Genomic DNA, 19,312 nt, shown 5'->3' with positions numbered 1-19,312 from the left:
ACATACCATCTCTGTCTTACCGGCGTCTCCTGTTTGTTCGTTTAATGTTTGCCGCGATTATCAGGTTTAATTTGCCTGAAATGACGCTATGACTTCCGGGTCAATAGGAAGTGACCCGAAGTTTAGTTTATTAATTTATTAGCTGTCAAGGTATATTGTGGTTTTGCCAAATATTAGCTAGAATAATATAGATAATATTATTCAATTTCTTTTTTGAATAAAAGTTTTGTAGATGTGTGCATTTTTGCTGTTTTTAAGCTCTTATTGTTTACTCACCTGAGCCACCCCTGTATTGTACTGTTGAGTTGGTATGTGCCAATTTCAGGGGTGTGCTTCAGGCCTATATAGACTTGCCGCTTCAGTCTGTCAAAGTCAAAGTCAAAGTCAAAGTCAGCTTTATTGTCAATTTCTTCACATGTTCCAGACATACAAAGAGATCGAAATTACGTTTCTCACTATCCCACGGTGAAGACAAGACATATTTTACCAATTTTAAGTCCACAGACAAACATAACATTCAAGTAAACAAAAAAGTAAGTAAATAAGTAAATAAGAGGGCACATATAATAATGAAAAAATAAGAGCAGCAAAATTTTGTTGAAATTGTGCATAGACAGTCAATAAAAAAACTAGTGCAAAGTCAGGCCAATAAGAGGCTTGGGTAGTTCTGTTTGACCTGAGTAATGAAGAAAGTGGCATAGTGGTGCAAGTTATGTAAGAGCAGCAGAAGTGTTGTGTTTTCAGGACAACAACACCAAGTTGTAAAGTGTACAAGTGTGCAAGTGTTCAAGTGTGCAAGTGGAGTAGTGCAGGCTGGCCATTGTGGGTCCAATGTCCAGGATGTTATGTAGCTGAGGGTGGAGGGGGGAGAGGAGGGAGAGAGTTCAGCATCCTTACAGCTTGGTGTATGAAGCTGTTGGTGAGTCTGGTAGTCTTGGGGCCGCAGGCTTCTGTACCTCTTCCCAGAGGGCAGTAGATCAAACAGATTGTGAGCGGGGTGACTTGCATCACTCACAATTTTGGTCGCCTTGCGGGTGAGGTGGGTGGTGTAAATGTCCTTCAGGGAGGGGAGTGAAGCACCAATGATCCTTCCAGCTGTGTTCACTATGCGCTGCAGGGCTTTCCTGTTGTATTCAGTGCAGCTTCCGCCCCACACAGCGATACAGCTGGAGAGGATGCTCTCAATGGTGCCTCGGTAGAATGTGGTCATGATGGCTGGTGGAGCATTTGCTTCGCCTGAGTTTCCGCGAGGAAGTACAGGCGGCGCTGAGCTCTCTTCGCCAGTGATGCAGTGTTGGTGGTCCAGGAGAGGTCTTCGCTGATGTGCACCCCCAGGAATTTGGTGCTGCTCGCTCTCTCCACCACAGCACCGTCGATGGTCAGTGGCAGGTGTTGGGTGTGACCTCTCCGGAAGTCAACAACAATCTCTTTGGTCTTGCTGGACGTTCAGCAGGAGGTTGTTGTCCCTGCACCACGTGGTCAGATGGTCGACCTCCAACCTGTATTGAGTCTCGCCGCCCTTGGTGATGAGACCCACCAGAGTTGTGTCGTCAGCAAATTTCACTATGTGATTGTTGCTGTAGGTTGCAGCGCAGTCATCGTCAGCAGGGTGAAGAGCAGCGGACTGAGCACGCAGGCCTTGGGGCCCCTGTGCTCAGTGTGATGCTGCTTTGAGGTATTGTTGCCAACACGCATTACTACTTGGGGCCTCTGACAGAGGAAGTCCAGTAGCCAGTTGCAGAGGTAGGTACTGAGTCCCAGTTTGTCGAGTTTGCAGATGAGTTGTTGTGGTATTATGGTGTTGAATGCAGAACTGAAGTCTATAAACAGCAATCTCACATATGAGTCTCTTTTTTCCAGGTGGGTGAGGGCTGGGTGGAGGGCAGAGCAGATTGCATCCTCTGTAGACCGCTTGGCTCGGTATGCAAACTGGAAGGGGTCCAGGGTGGCGGGGAGAATGGCTTTGATATGTGACATGACAAGCCGCTCAAAGCACTTCATGATGATGGGTGTCAGTGCCACAGGGCGGTAGTCATTGAAGCAGGATGGAGCAGTTTTCTTCGGCACAGGTATGATGGTGGCAGCTTTGAAACATGATGGGACGATGGCTTGCTTCAGGGAAGTGTTAAAGATGTCTGTGAAGACATCCTTAAGCTCCCCTGGGCGCAGTCCTTCAGCCGCGACCTGGGATGTTGTCTGGACCTGTTGCCTTACGGGTGTTGATAGCAGCAAGTGTCCTCTTCACGCTGTCGGCAGAGAGGCACAGGGGCTGCTCATGTAGAGGGGGATGGGTCTTCTGTGGGCAGGTGCTGTTTTGTGCTTCAAAGCGAGCAAAGAAGCGGTTCAGGTTGTTGAGTGTCATAGTCTGTTATATGCTCTAGTGAAAAAAGGTGACTTGTAGCAGCTGCGTAATTGTATTTTGATATCTTTTTTGACTCTCATGTCAATTTTCTTTATTTTTCTAGCAGTATTTTGTTTTCTTTAATTTTGTTAATTTTTATTGCCTTTTTGGCCTTAATTGGGAGAAAAAATAAAATTCCCATCTTTTCAACATCATCTCCGACTTCTCCTGAGTGTTTACACCTGCTCACGACTTCTCTCTCACATCTACCCTCAACAGGGCAGAACATGGTGATACCAGAGAATGTACGTTGGCTGTTGCTCTGTGCTGTCTGACTGAAAGAAAGCTCACGCAGCTTACCAGGCTCACACTACTGTTCGAAAAGACCTCACTTCCTACTACCTGCCACTACTTCAGTCTATTGTACCTACCCTTTCCATAAAAAACGTACATTTGTTTAAAAACTTGTAAATTTGTTCACTCATTGTAAATTTGTTTAAAACTTGTAAATTTGTTTTAAAAAATGTAAATTTACTTAAAACATTGTACATTTGTTTTTAAACTTGTACATTTGTTTTTAATCTTGTAAATAATACATTTACCATTGTTATTTTTTTTTGCACTTCCAGGCCACCGTAGTAGGCCTATATCCTCTACGTCCCAAGGTGTAGTCTCCCACCAAAACTCGACACAACTCATTGGAGTAGTCTGATCCTGGGCAAATAGCATCCTGAAAAATATACATTCAAAAGTGTGATTTAGACGTTGTATAATTATTTTCTCTTAACCCTCTATGGTAATCCTATTTTGCCTTGTTGAAATAAAATGAGTCATCCCTTAAAGCAACACCAAAGTGTTTTTTGTACCTTAAAATAATGTTTCCAAAATCGTTTCAGTGGTTCATCAACTTGTAACAGGGTGAACGACACTTCTGCATTCGCTTCGCGGCCCTCTATCGGCTATAACCGCACTATGTAAGTTTGCCATATCGGGCAGATCTGTAGTTCAATGGATTGAGACATAAGAAAATACAAATTTGACTCTTGAATCTGATGTCGCAATACATCATACCTTTAGAAAATCATGCAACTTTCTCTACCTTGTCTGTGGACATTGTTATTTGCTAAGCCGGTGCTGGATAAACAAATAGCATGCGTGGGACAGAGGAAAAGTTATTTGTTGCTTTAGAATTGGATAAACTCAATACCAATGAAAATGCTAAATAGTGGTCACATGCCCCACAGGCGGCTATTTTGACCCTTCTTTCAGCACATGCAAACGTTTGGATGGGTATCATATTTTCTCCCTAGAAAAGTGTAAATTTCACCACTGTATGCTCGCCCCAAATCTGGCGGACCAATCAAATCGGGCTTTACGATGATGGACAGGTGAGCAACAGCGTTTTGGCCAAAGTTGAGATGTGGGAAAACTCGTGGTTTCACTTTCATCAAGGGAAAACAGCGCTGTTGCATTGTGACATGTTGTTCCCTCGTTCGTTTGAAATCTCTGATTGACCACCTGTTCCAGGGATTTTCAACAGCCTTTCCCAGCTGTTTATAACATGTTTGTAGCATATCAGTGTTCAACTGAATTATTTTTAAAAACGGAGGGGATATAGGCTATCAGTTTTTTCCTAATAGCCTACCCTACTACCAGGGGCGTCGGACTGGGGGTAAAACCACTACTGATTATGGACCCTTTCAAGAGAGTTCCATTATCAGCATCATAGTTGGCCCCACAAGACTTCCTTTTTAACATTCCATATGTTATCTTAATGCAGAGGAAGTAGATTGGGGCCCAAATAGAACGTTCAAGCATTGTTTTTGTTTTTATTGTTGAAAGGGTGGGGCCCCAAGGGGAGAGAGGGCCCTTGACCGGTGGGCAGCCGTGGCCTACTGGTTAGCACTCTGGACTTGTAACCGGAGGGTTGCCGGTTCGAGCCCCGACCAGTGCTGAAGTGCCCTTGAGCAAGGCACCTAACCCCTCACTGCTCCCCGGCGCCCGCCCGTTGAAGCAGGCAGCTCACTGCGCCCGGGATTAGTGTGTGCTTCACCTCACTGTGTGTTCACTGTGTGCTGTTTGTGTTTCACTAATTCACCGATTGGGTTAAATGCAGAGACCAAATTTCCCTCACGGGATCAAAAAAGTATATATACTTATACTGAAAAGTCTGGAATATATTTTATTTAACCTAGGTTGAGGAACATGGGGGCCCATCAGGACTGCCTATGCAGGGGTCCAGGATCTTGTGCTACACTCGTGCCTACTACGTATCTCTTAGATTTCGCTAATGAGGGCAGGAGATATTGACGGCACAATAACTTTTACAAAAGACCAGAAAACAATGTTAAGGCATTTGTGGAGAAGAAGAATGGTTTGTGTGTTCTTCCTACAGCTCACGGTAAGCTATTTCGTTGCTATTGGTTAGGTCTATCCAATTGAGTGCAGAGGCATTCCCACCCCCTGTATCGGTTGAAATACGCCCCATAATTACGTCCCAATGGAGCATTATCAGACTCATATTCTGAGTATGGCTATGTCAGGCTACTGCTTTACTACTGCTGATTTTAATAAACATTTAAATCACGATGAATCATCTACATGAAGATATTATGATTTGGTTATGATAGTGTTCCACAATAGTACAATGTTGCCTGTGATGTTGAATATGATGCTTTTTTGCAAAATGATTTATTATGGGGTAAAAACTACATAATTCTGTTTTGTATGTCTTTGGTTAAATAAAAATATGTTCTAAACAAATATGCCTTATTATTTTTTTTTTTTACATACATAGTTTAATGTTTTCCATTATGGTACAATTATGCCTACAGGCAACGGTTTTATAAAAATAAAATAAAATATATACAGTACCCTCCAGAATTATTGGCACCTCTGCTAAAGTTGACTAAAACCGGTATAAAAAATAATCTGTTGGTGATTTATTGTAATCTCACAATGAAATAAAAATAGGAAAAATCCAACCTTGAAGGAAAGTAAATGTATTTATTTATTTATTTATTTATTTATTTATTACTTTTATTTGTATTACTTCCCACCGCCTACAAAACAAATGATCTCACATTGTTGTTTCAGGTAAAAAAAGTATATGATATGGTTATTTTCACTCTGGAGTAGCAATAAAAAAGGACAAAGTTTAACAAAAGCTGGTAACACTTTATTTGAAGGGGTCTACACAAGGGTGACATGTAACTGTCATAAAACGGTTACATAATACCCAAACAATGTTAACTTGACATTCTAAAAACTGAATGACACATTATGACAACAGTCATAAGCATCAATAATGTGTCATTAATGTACATGACATGGGTGTCATGTCATTCTTATGATGGTTACATGTCACCCTTATGTAGACCCCTTCAAATAAAGTGTTACCCAAAAGCTTTACAGAGATGTAATTAATTTTACAATAGTACAAATAAGCCATGCTTATGTTACAGCTTTGTCTAGAGTTGTAATGGTACCTATATTTTGGAAAACAATCCACAGGCCTTCATGCTGTATTAATTCTATGCTCACCAATGGTGGAATGTAACGAAGTACAAATACTTCGTTACTGTACTTAAGTAAATTTTCCATGTATTTGTACTTTACTTAAGTAAAATTTATAGTGCATACTTTTGACTTTTACTTCGTTACATTTTACAGCAATTATCTGTACTTTTACTCCGCTACATTTCTACAACACCATCGTTACTTTTTACGATACATTTTATGATCAGTTTTTTTTTCTCTCTCTGACAAACACGTTTGTTTTACCGGGGGTTGCTACCAAAGATTCTGGAGCGCTACGTGCATTCTTAGAAACATAAGCTTCTAGTCTAGACCAGGCAAAGCGTGAGCTTGTAGCCATCTGCATTCGGTAGGCTATATTCACCAGACCCATGGCTACACTGTACATGCAACTGTGTTCTGTGCCTTTCTCTGTCTGTTATCTGCAGCGTTAGGGCCTCCTCTCCGATGAGATTGCTATCCGCGGATCAGCGAAGTTACAAGCTATGCCCATGCTTCTGTCACACGTCTGATCATTTGCGGCACAAATGAATGGTAGACTATTAATGAACCGGTGGCGGAAAAGACGTAACGTTTTCCAGATTAGGAAATATTCCTTAATTGTGTGTGATTAAATAAAGATGCATAGCCTACAATTGTGGCGTAACGTCAGCGCTCATTCAATGTCTATGCGTCTGCGCAAGTGAAACTGAATTTAATCATAAAGACACCTTTCTCAGCAACTTTTCTGTTCAATCAGCATAATTGGCATTACGATCCACCCGACGTTTCCCCTGTCTACCCCGTTAAACTTCAGGCTCTCGTGTTTTGCTGAATGATATTACTCAGCAGATCACCCTAGTAGATAACCAGAATTACAGTCTCTAGAATTGTAGGTCAGAATGTAATGGGCCACAGATGGTAAGCACAATTGCATTAACTTAAAACTATCTAGTCGAGTATAACCTAAAACTAGCTTAGAAACTAACTAGATTAAAATGCCACAGCCCATACTGATTTTTCCTTTTAGAACATAGATATTAAGAGAATAAATCATTATGCAAATACTTTTACTTTTAATACTTAAAGTACATTTAAAAGCAGGTACTTTTTACTTTTACTTAAGTAGGGTTGTCATTGTGGTACTTTTACTTTTACTAAAGTAAATATTTCTCTGTGTATTTGTACTTTTACTTAAGTACTGAGTTTCAATACTTCCTCCACCACTGATGCTCACAATGTCACAGTATTCCTGAGATGAGGTCTCTAGCTTGATTCTCTGCCAATGAATAAAATAAACATTAAAATGTCAACAGAGTAAATACATATATATATTAACTATGCAAATCATGATCAACACATAGTTTCCTGGTGTTATTTTGTACAATTAAGAACTTAACCATTGACAGTACGACTGAATGGTATGACAGGGGTTGAATTGTGAAATTAATGTTTCTCTGACGCCATCTAGTGCCAGAAAACAGTACATGTCTTACCCCTGCTCTCAACTGCACAGTAAGCGGCTGAAACACTAGCAATGGGCTATAAACAGCAGAAGGCTCTCAGCCAGCTTCCTTCCTTCTGCTTTAAGGAAGCGATGTAGCAGGTTTTGTACATACATTATTATTCACAGCAGCAGCAGCAGCAAAACAAAATATAGATAAAACTCAGGCAACAATCACAGCAACAGCCACATCTGTCTGACTTAGGTGGTGACCCCTGAGTGGGAACTGCAGGGGGTTGTGCCACAACAGCTACTTGAACAGGGGGCACTATTTGAACAGGTTGTGGGACTTGAGCTGGGGGTGCTACCTGATTATCAGGTTCTTCATACTGAATAAGATACTCTGGGTAAATCTGATTCTTCTCAAAAACAACAAATGTACTCGGGTTCTGTATCTTATTCACACAGCTATCAAATGCTGCAGTTTTGTCTTCATCTTTGAAAGGAGGCTTGTTGTAATCTGGATGTCCTAATGTAAAGTCTCCCACCAAAATCCGGCAAACGAACATGGATTGTGTTCCAGTCAAATCGGTGTATTGGTTAGAGTACTCTGCATCTCGGGCAAAATAAGATCCTGAAAAAGACAGCAATATCTTTAAACAACAATAATCCCACACAGTACGCTCCTATTTTATGTGAGCAGATATCTTAATCTGATCTCAATCCACCAATCACTCAGTGATTGCTACTACATAGTATACTGTACTACTGCATACTGCTTTGTTATACTGTATTAGAAGAGAGGATTATTCATTTTAACATCATAAACTCACCTCTGCCATAACTAGTTCCATTCTCGCCACACACCCTCCAGTCTATGTTTTCACGGCAGATAGCATCCACATACTCTGATTTAGTCCCATGGAAGAGAAATCTCAGGACATCCCTCCCAGCTTTGGTTTCCATATCATCCTTCTGCCAATGGTATCAATATTGTATCATTACTAAAGATGTTGTTGCCTAGTTGCTTGGGAAAACTTGTTACATGACTAAGTCATTGAGCAAGTAATTATGTCAATCGGATCCATTGAAACCAAATAATCGCAACTTGATACTAGGTCATTGAGGCTAATACACAACATAATACTCTGAGAGGCCTGAACCTTAAAAATTGTGACTTGCTAGTTGCTACAGTACATAAATGATATGCATCATTTTAAATAAATTGAATTTAAATGAGTGTTACTCATTTATTTACAAACAAGATAAAAATAGTAACCTACAAATTGAAAAATTTCCACAAGGCCAGATTTTGTATTCTCTCAACGCTCAAAATGTTACAACCTGCCATGGTTTTATCGAAGCGATTGAGGACATTGGAGTATTCTGGAGATGCTGTGTCCAGCTTGATTCTCTGTAAGCGAAAGAAACTAAATAAATGTGTATCACATACTAAAGACACACAAAAGAGTATACAAATGATATATTCCCATAAAGTATAGTGCAGAGAGGTTGTAATGTGAATCTGCATGTTCAACCAGTACCAACCAATCAGGGGTCTTGACAATACTTTTAGAAGTTTCCTTTATGTATTCAGTGTGTTGAAACTCTTTTGTCAGTGTAATGAAACCTTTCGAAACCAAACTCTTTAGTTTAGATTGTAAGTCAAGAACAGGGGTTTATGACTTAACAACAACTTGCACTTATGTATCAAGGCACCCAACACACTTTACAGTGAAGTGGGAATCTCACTAACCACCACCAAAGTGTAGGCTAGAGCTAGGACCTGCAGTACCTCATATCCTACTGGAGGCAATAGATGAGGGTCCCAGTAATCTGGCAAAGACTCTGGGATAATAGGTGGTGCTTTGTTGCAGTATATGTCACTGGAGATACAAAAAACACACATCAATATGTATTTGATATAGATAGATAGATAGATAGATAGTTGACTTGATTGATTGATTCAATGTTGGCACACTCACCAGGCTTTCTGGATCTCTGCATTTGAGATGAACACTGGTCGTCTTCTCAGGAGCCTCTGTGTTTGGGTAATGGTATTTGTTTGAAGCATATCTGTTGGGGTGTTGGTCACACAACTTTATGAACCAATGATCAGAAGCTTCACATTCCATGGAAGTTAAGTCAGGTTTATGGCTACAGCATATCAAAGAGTCTATGATTCTAATGTAATACATTCATCAAATTGTCCCTCATAGTCCTCTAGTTCATTGTGTATCTTCAAAATAGCATTAATGTGGGGGCGCTGTGGCACATCCGACCTGGGTCATTTCCCGATTCCACTCCATCTCTCTCTCCCACTAGCTTCCTGTCAATTTCTTCACTGTCTTATTTTAATAAAGGCAAAACCCCCCACAAATATACATAACAAATGTGGTGTACCCAAAAAACTTAGTTCATATTGATGATATCCAGCTGAAAATGTTACTGTTGTTTCACTGTTGAGATATCGCCTCTCCAGTTCATCACTTGTGATGGATAAAGATTGCTCATCACCAGCCTGCCAAAAGGGATGTGATCGTATCATACAGTATCCAGTCTATGTACAGTATAGTATAGTAGTAGCATATCATACATGGTAAAACTATTTTAATTGTCCATTTTGTAATACCTGACACAATTCTAACTGTTAACTAATTAGCATTGATACAATGTCAACAGACTCTGACCTCAACCACAGGTTAATCTCCAATGTGAGATCACTATTTGAGAATAACGCAACTGCATTTGCATCATCATCAGATGTGCTTGGCAGTCATTACCACTGAAGCCACTTGGCGAAATAACGGCAATTTTATATCAATAAATTATTTAATTATTGTCGCTGTGTGCTTGACTTTGAAGGTACAGTATGTGTAGTAAGGCTCCACTGTGCTTTGCATCATACCTACTGTAACACCCCTTAGCTTTTCTAAAACCACTGCATCGGCCTCCCCACGGCGTACTGTATTATTATCAGGATATGAAATGACCTATCCTGGGATATGATATATAAGAACCTACAACTTACCAGTGGCCCAAACTCTTTCCATCTGTCCTCTGACTCTTCCCAGTACCAAACCCACTTTGTGATGAGTGAGGAAAGTGAGAGCAGTGCTGAGGTAGTCATGGAAAGGCGTCGAACTGTAGCCGATCCACAGGTCATTGTGTCGAAGTATAGGGGTGGGGTTCCGTCACTTCAGACAAAAGCAATAATGGCAATGATGTCTGCAATCTACTTTCATTATGCAGTTAGAGAACATCTAGGCAAGGCAAGTTTATTAATATAGTGCATTTCATACACACTGTAACTGAATGTGCTTTATAATGAAACAAAAGCAAAGAATAATTGTAAAGTATAAAATGGCAATAGCTTAAAAAAGTTTAAGAAGTAAAGAACTTGAAGTAGAATAATGAAAAGTGTATAACGAATTGTCTATTACATCCCTTACTGTTTTGTTTTGGCAGGGTTGCAGTAGTCTCGTTCTATTTCTTCATTATCGGGGAGAGAGCTCCACTGATCATCATTCCAGATCTGCCACAGGTAAGGTGTGCGGCTATGAACTTTATCACATACTGCATCTGTAGGTGTCACATGAAATATATCGTTTCACTTCTGGAAGAGGCCCAATCATTCTTGTCAAACCATCTTTGGCAATAAATGTTTCCTGGAATAAGGACACTGTAAATTTTATGTTGAATGTGTCTTGAACAGGACAGAGCGGTGAAGCAGTGGTAAATATTACGAGAAACTACGATTAATCTGACTCCCTAAAGTTTTGACCAATAATTATCAAGTAGTAGCAGAGTAGTGGCATGGCATATAAGGAGAGATATGTAAATGGTGGTAAAATGATGATTTATTAACAAATAAACCATAAGCTTAACTGTAAACATCACTTAACATTGAATATAAGGTAAAACTCAGATAAGTCAATATACTGTAACAAAGTAACAAAAGAACAAAATAAGCTTAACTAAATAACAATAACATAACCTTAACAAATTATAAATCAAGTTAGATATTAAATACATCAGGTAAAACAAAAGGAGAAAGAGAAAGAGAGAGAGAGGCCAAAGAGAGCAAGGCCTCCTCCGGAAGAGTTGAGCAGGCAGAATAGAAGAGAAGAGAAAAGAGAAAGTAAAAAGAGAAAGAAAAACTTAAAGGAACCATATGTAAGAAATGTGTTTCAATTAATCATAAAATGGCCCTGATATTTTACTAGACATTAAGAAATCATGTTCATTTCAAATACTTATATCACTGACAACAGTAGTCCGGCCAGGATATTGCCTTTTAAAAAGTGAAGTTGCAGCCCTCAACTGATGTTGATGTTGTGTTTTGTTATGTCATGTTGTGTTTTGGCCTGATGCGCCACCCTCAACCTATCTACTAATCACGAAGTCAGTAGTGTTTTGGCATCCGGGTTGGCAACCTCGAGTCAGGGGGGAGGGGGAGGGGATACACCGCTCTACAGTAATTTGAAAGTGATTGCAGTACCAGTTTTGACCACAATCTTACAAATGGTTCCTTTAACATATTAACATATACACTGTAGACGGCATTCCCCTGGAATCACCAGGGCATCACTCTTATCTGAGGGGGGGTTGTGGGAGCATCTCATCAGAGAGGGCATCAAATATCCCAGGTTACGGAAACATCATATGCATTAACTTTACTGTTCTACAACTGACAATACTGTATTTCTCGCATGGAGACTTTTAAAATGATGTCAGATACGAGCAGATTATAATTTCTCTTTTGACAAATATAGTTAGAGTTCAGGTATTTTCCTGAGTTAGGCCCACAAAAGAATGACAAGAACCGAGACCAAATGGCAGCTGAAAATAGTGACTTTCTAGTTTGCATATGTATGCATAAACAGGGGTGCTGTTGATTACAAAGGTATTTGTCAATATGATACCTTTCTACTGGTTTAGGTATGCAAATTGCTGGCCTTACAACACTTAATACATAAACTAATAATAATGGCAACAGTGCATGTATATCATTGTTATTAACCACTAATCTGCATTCTTACCACATTCATTGCAGCGACCAATAAGATGCAAGCAACAGATTTCATCACCTGTTGAAAGATTCATGTCCATCAGCTTAGCCTCACACAGACCAATTATCATATTAGGTCATTGAGGAAAGTTTAAACATGTGTACTAACATCATAGGAACATTTCTGTTATCAATTTCAAAAATACAATTTCTTTAAAAAAAAAGCATCAGATGAGAAGGTCCATCTAAAATCACAAAATGTGGTAATAATTGTAGTTATATAACTCTCAAAAAGCTTGATACCACAAAGTACTTTACAGAACCTGAATGTCTGATTAAAACACATGAAAGAACAATGATTTACTGTAGGAGAACAATATCTATGATATATGAATGGTATTTTAAGGTAGATAGCAATCGCTACTTAGACAGCGGAATCAATGCCCGTGAAGGGGCAGATAAAAGTATCTAGCCTATTTCCTACATTTTCATTAATCTTTTATGTAAACTAACATATTGGAAATTGTTAAATTCCTACTTACCGGTACCCACTGCCATTGTATTTTCCAGTTTGTATTTGAACACAGCTACTGTACTGAGTGTTGAGTTACTTTGAGTATAACCCTGACTGGTTTGTCTAGTTTTTGTTTCTCTAACAGGAAAGCAGTCAACAGTCCCGGAAGAAAAGGTATTGCACGCTTACAAATATCTCTGTTATCATTATCAGTATTGCAATGCCCGTAAAAACCATACCCTTTCCTGTAGAAAGTCCGTAGTCCAATGACATGCCCATGACGCAGACTATACAAATTCAAATCAGTTTAATCAGCAAGGAAAATACCTGTTGGTCCGTGTCTCTTTTGTGTTGCTAAAAGATGCTGCACTGTCTGTTACCTGTCTGTTGTCTGTGTCTTGGAAAAGTCAAAGGGAAAGTGCAAAGTACACACACACACACGCATGCACACTAATAAAAAAGATCTGCTACTAGTACTGATATAAATAAAGATAGAACAATGTGGAAAATAATTGCACTGTGAAGAAAATGATGCACATAAACAATACCGAAGAAGTTTTTAACATGAAGACAAGACAACATAGTGCAGATAAAAGTACATAAAACATACAACATAATGTATGGGCATGTCATTACAATTTTTTTAAATACAAACAATAATCATGTCAGAAAACAATAAAAATAAATACTGTAATTAAATGAAAATACTAAAGCCTCATAGAAATATGAATACAGTAAAACATTTTTCCTGAATAGATATTCATGTATAGACATTCAAGTTATTATAGAATTATATATATAGAATGTATTGTAAGTATTCAAGGAGAGTATACACTTTTCCTTATCAGGTTATGTTTAGACTGCACATTGCACAATCTTAGTAAATTAGTTTGCTGGCCTGGTTAGTCTTAATAACAACATGAATTGTAACTTCTGTTAACAATTACATGAATTGTAACTTCTGTTAACAATTACAGTCATCCTCATCACATAACCTGTCTTAAACTTCAAGAGTGCAGTCCACTGAACCTTCATGAATTGCACCCCAAATGGATACCATAATGACCATCATGCATCTTTCCTTTCCAACCTTAACACTATTTTATACAGCTGGGAGCAGCAGTCCAAAAGAACTTCACAATTACAATAGACATCTTCACAACATCTGGGCTTAGGGGGAGGAGTCTGATGTTCCACTGGCTGAGGTTGGATATCGATGGGTTCATAGAATGATTGTGATTGTGATTGTTCATTAGGTTGGATATCGATGGTTTCATAGAATGATTCTACCTGAACATGTGGTTCCTCTCTATAAGTCTGGTCATCCTCAGTTCTGTACTTAATTAGGAATTCAGGATAAGTCTGGTTCTTCTCAAAGACAACATAAACACTTGGCCGTGCAAGATCATCCACACAGCTGTCGTAGGACACTGTTTTCTTTTCATCCTTGAAGGGAGGCCTGTAATAATCTGGTTGTCCCAAGGCATAGTTTCCTACCGTCACTTGGCACATAAACAGAAATCTCACTCCTTGTTTGTCTGTGTACTCATTGGCATATGAGGCATCTTTTGAAAAGTAGCATCCTGGAAGTGAACATGTATCATTTTAAAAGTTCAAATATTTTTAAGTTATTACAAATTATTGTGTTGTTTATAATACACTCAAGATAATTATCTAGATATACTAATGGTAACTGAAGATACTTACGCACCTCTCCCAAAGCGAGTGTCTGTTAAGGTGTTAAAACTGCGATCAGTGTTTCCATGACAGATGGCATCAATGTACTCTGATTCAGTGCCATGAAATAGCCGTTCCACACGGTCGTTCTTCCCAGTGTCATTCTTAATTTGATTCTTCTGTCTGAAACACACTGTTATTAGCGACGATTACATGTGTTTAAATAACCCCTCAGATAACTGATTACTATATCACAAACACATGGGCGTAGCTTTCATTTGTAAAGGGATGGGGAAAGGGATGTCCCTAGTACTAATGTACTGTATCTGTCATAGATAACACCCAGGCCCATGTGTAAGACAAATACAGTACAGGTGCTGGTCATATAATTAGAATAATATCAAAAAGTTCATTTAATTCCATTCAAAAAAAAAAAGTTTCAAAAAGTGAAACTTGTATATTATATTCATTCATTACACACAGACTGATATATTTCAAATGTTTATTTCTTTTAATTTTGATGATTATAACTGACAACTAATGAAAATCCCAAATTCTCAGAAAATTAGAATATTAAGACTAATTACTGAATTACTGCCTGAATTACTGCAGCAATGTGATGTGGCATGGAGTCAATCAGTCTGTGGCACTGCTCAGGTATTATGAAAGCCCAGGTTGCTCTTGGCCTTCAGCTCTTCTGCATTGTTGGGTATGGCATATCGCATCTTCCTCTTCACAATACCCCATAGATTTTCTATGGGGTTAAGGTCAGGCGAGTTTGCTGGCCAATTAAGAACAGGGATACCATGGTCCTTAAACAAGGTACTGGTAACTTTGGCACTGTGGGCAGGTGCCAAGTCCTGTTGGAAAATGAAATTTGCATCTCCATAAAGTTGGTCAGCAGCAGGAAGCATGAAGTTCTCTAAAACTTCCTGGTAGACGGCTGCGTTGACCCTGGACCTCAGAAAACACAGTGAACCAACACCAGCAGATGACATGGCACCCCAAACCATCACTGACTGTGGAAACTTTACACTGGACTTCAAGCAACATGGATTCTCCTCTCTTCCTCCAGACTCTGGGACCTTGATTTCCAAAGGAAATGCAAAATTTACTTCCATCAGAGGACATAACTTTGGACCACTCAGCAGCAGTCCAGTCCTTTTTGTCTTTAGCCCAGGTGAGACGCTTCTGACGCCGTCTCTTGTTCAAGAGTGGCTTGACACAAGGAATGCGACAGCTGAAACCCATGTCTTGCAGACGTCTGTGCGTGATGGTTCTTGAAGCACTGACTCCAACTGCAGTCCACTCTTTGTGAACCCCCTCCCCTCCCCTCCCCTTTTTAAATGGGTTTTGTTTCCTCTCCATCCTCAATCCTCTCCAGGGTGCAGTTATACCTATTGTTTATACACTTTTTTCTACCACATCTTTTCCTTCCCCTCGCCTCTCTATTAATGTGCTTGGACACAGAGCTCTGTGAGCAGCCAGCCTCTTTAGCAATGACCTTTTGTGTCTGGCCCTCCTTGTGCAAGGTGTCAGTGGTCGTCTTTTGGACAAGTTCTAGACTGAAAGACCATTTAAAGGCCTTTGCAGGTGTTTTGAGTTAATTAGCTGATTAGAGTGTGGCACCAGGTGTCGTGTCTTCAATATTGAACCTTTTGACAATATTCTAATTTTTTGAGATACTAAATTTGGAATTTTCATTAGTTGTCAGTTATAATCATCTAAATGAAAAGAAATAAACACTTGAAATATATCAGTCTGTGTGGAATGAATATATACATTATACAAGTCAACTTTTTCATGATATTCTAATTATTTGACCAGCACCTGTATGTTGGTTGCAACGTATAAGGGATATATCAAGCATTTGAAAAGCAAACTGGACTAAATAAATATGACATTGGAAACCCACAAGAGCAAGTGCCACTGATATGAAAGGTATACGTACAACATGAAAAACCTCCAGAGCTTCAGGTTTTGTATTCTCTCAATACTTAGGATGTCACACCTCATCATGGTTTGGTTGAACTGACTGACGATGCGCCTGTAATCTTGGGATGAAGTCTCTAACTTGATTCTCTGTGGTTTAATAGAGACTTTTCATAGGTCAAAATTGTTTCATCAAGCATACAATGGAATTTGTTTGGTCTCACAAACTTTTTCCTCTACAGGGGAATCTTTCTGTGACACTTGACCTTCACAAACAAACTATAATAATATGACATTTAGGGCGCGTCCAGTCCACTTTTGCTAGTTTGACGGCAAAATAAGTGGTGAGATGCCAGGTGCATGGTTTAAAAGCGTTGTTGTTATGTTTCTTAATCAATCATGGGTGTGTTTTAATCCATTAAATGGATCCATTAAATTAATGATAGTGACATTTGCAATTCCCTTTGAGAGCAAGGAACACAAAATCAACCGGCGCGTTCAGGTGACGAATGAGCGCATCTCTGCAAAAGGAATCTGCTTGCACCTGTGAGCGTGTATGCAACAGCAGAATTCCACTGAAACTTCCTTTGCTAAAACGTGTGTGTGTGTGACAAGCAGAGTATACACATGTCAGCACTTGCTTAGTATTTGAACTTGCAATGACTAAACAAAGTCTTACACTTTGTTTTTTACATTCACTACTGACTGACAAGGGATTACAATCAAAAATATAGCCTGAATATTTGAATGACAGTATAAAAATCCTAAGGACATTTATTCAAGCACACCAGCAGTCTTCGCATTGCGTTGCCAGAGATTTGTTACTAAGGTTTCGCCACTGGAGCAGTTAGACTTCCTGACGGTGCGCCCCTTAAATAACACTGAACCACGCCACATTTAACTATTTAGACCTGTTTTTTCTTGGTCAGTCGCGTCAAAATAGGAATTTGTGATTATGCACCTGACCACACCTTGCTTTTTTCATTGATACGCCCTTGGGTGCACTAGGTTCACATAGCATGGGTGTAACAGAGGTCGTAATTCGTCTGCCGCTCACGGCCCTCGAACCCACCACCTCAACACACACCGGCATGGGAGTCGAACGCTCTATCCACTGAGCTAAAAGCCCAGGCTTCCAACTCAGCGGTTAGAAGCATTCTTAAGGTTAGGGGTGTGAGGATTTACACGCGCAACTAGCATGCTAGCTCAGTTAGCCTCTGTTACATGGGCACCTGGCGGAATAATAATTATTGTGCTGAGCTCAAACTAGCAAAACACTTGCGTCACACCAGGCCCCTTTATGCACTGGGTGTAACACAGGGCCTGTGAGTATATGAAAGCTCTTATTGAACAGAGAAATACTCCAGAAATGGGTGTTCCTGGCATCCATGTTGGAGAGGCCTTACCTCATATCCTGTCCCAGGCAGCAGGGAGTAATTCCAGTGCTGTGGGACTGAACTAAGAAAGTTTGAATGTATCCTTTTGGCATATTTTTCACTGAAATAAAAACAAACAATAACAACACATTGAATTTATATTTCAAGGCACCCAAAGCGCTTCACAGTGAAGGGGGAACCTCACTAACCACGTCCAAACAAGGCTCTATTCAATAGATCTTTTAAACTGAAAAAGTGATAATGATTAGCAGGGTTGGGTAGTAAGGGATTACATGTAATCTGGATTATATCAGATTTAGGGTTGGGTATCGTTTGGGTTTTAACCGATACCGATGCTAAATCAATAGGGGAGAGCCGGGACGATTGAAACACGGGACGAATGAAACAATCCAGTTTTCTCCGAGTGTAATGATGATAGACCGACGTCCTTCGGTCAAAACATAGAGCATGTTAACCTCCTTCTATCAGCCAAATATCTTCCTGCTCTGTCATTTTATCACGGAGTTACTGGCGATAAACAAGTTTTGATGTGCAAAAGTAAACTTTATTAGCGGTTACATTTTTTCGATTATCAATGAGTGTTTTTCATTTAAAGGTTTGACTTAATGCTTATTCAGTAGACCATTTAGTGTTCTCTACAATCCCAGACTTTCATATCGCATGCTTGTTTACATGGAAAGCAAAACAAGCTATAGTGACATATGTCTGTGTTGGGACGATTGAAACACGTGTTTCAATCGTCCTGACCAGGCTGTAACTCCATGTATTTTAATTAAATGCACAAATATCTGTGTTTAAACAATCATCTATGGAGGTGAGACATGGAAAAACAGTTTTAGGAAGATGAAAATACATTTGGGCCCACCAGGTAGGGGGTCGAGTTTTCCCATGTTATCCTATGGAGACTGACGGCAGGTGGGTCGTTAGCCTACTTATTTGGATATGCAGTGGCCTAACCCACGTAAAAACCTAGTGAACGACATTTTCAACAATATCAACATGATATAAATAGGAAAGCTTACTGTTCTAGCGATAAACATGGCAGAATCATCCACAGGGCATGATATTTCAAAAAACACTTCATACACGCTTCACGATGATGGCAATGAGTTGTTAACAGACATGCACAAAGACGTATAGCCCTGCAACAATCTATCTAAAATAAAACCTTTTGGGAGTACCATTCATGATATGTAGTAAAATGTCTAAGTTGTTGGACGTTTATATGGCTTAAACTGTATGTTTCATTCGTCCCCTTATGTTGTTTCAACTGTCCCGACCAGGAGGGACGAATGAAACATTACGCACGTCCCACTTTTGTTGTAATAATTCCTGAACGGTTTTGTTCAAAGCTGAAAATGCATCTGTATTTGACAGAGGACAGATGTACTGTAGGTTACTAGTGACCAAATATTAGATTTCAGTGTGGTACGATGGCTTTGTAAATTGCGTTTAATTAAAAAGTGTTCCCGGCTCTCCC

At 39.6% G+C, this 19,312-nt stretch overlaps 1 protein-coding gene across 4 annotated transcripts in view; it reads right to left on the bottom strand.

The window, feature by feature from the left end:
- Positions 1 to 2,287: 2,287 nt before the first annotated feature.
- Positions 2,288 to 19,312, bottom strand: part of LOC125311056 (protein mono-ADP-ribosyltransferase PARP12-like) — a 25,525-nt gene continuing 8,500 nt past the window's right edge. For 3 of the 4 annotated variants that reach the window (XM_048268866.1, XM_048268867.1, XM_048268868.1), the window contains exons 9-12: positions 17,842 to 17,932; positions 16,455 to 16,585; positions 14,538 to 14,686; positions 13,545 to 14,409 (exon numbers count right to left, since the gene is read on the bottom strand). In XM_048268866.1, coding sequence (XP_048124823.1) covers positions 13,895 to 14,409; positions 14,538 to 14,686; positions 16,455 to 16,585; positions 17,842 to 17,932 — 886 coding nt within the window. In that variant the 3' untranslated portion in view covers positions 13,545 to 13,894. Of the gene's footprint in view, positions 2,320 to 2,943; positions 3,072 to 7,094; positions 7,137 to 7,669; positions 7,936 to 8,134; positions 8,277 to 8,580; positions 8,716 to 9,096; positions 9,188 to 9,286; positions 9,378 to 9,704; positions 9,823 to 10,332; positions 10,499 to 10,753; positions 10,884 to 12,343; positions 12,392 to 13,544; positions 14,410 to 14,537; positions 14,687 to 16,454; positions 16,586 to 17,841; positions 17,933 to 19,312 lie in introns of those variants that run through there. The other variant, XM_048268869.1, reaches the window with a different exon arrangement.

This window comes from Alosa alosa, chromosome 17 (genome assembly GCF_017589495.1).
Source record: "Alosa alosa isolate M-15738 ecotype Scorff River chromosome 17, AALO_Geno_1.1, whole genome shotgun sequence".
Lineage (NCBI taxonomy): Eukaryota > Metazoa > Chordata > Actinopteri > Clupeiformes > Clupeidae > Alosa > Alosa alosa.
This window is presented reverse-complemented; position numbering and strand designations above follow the sequence as displayed.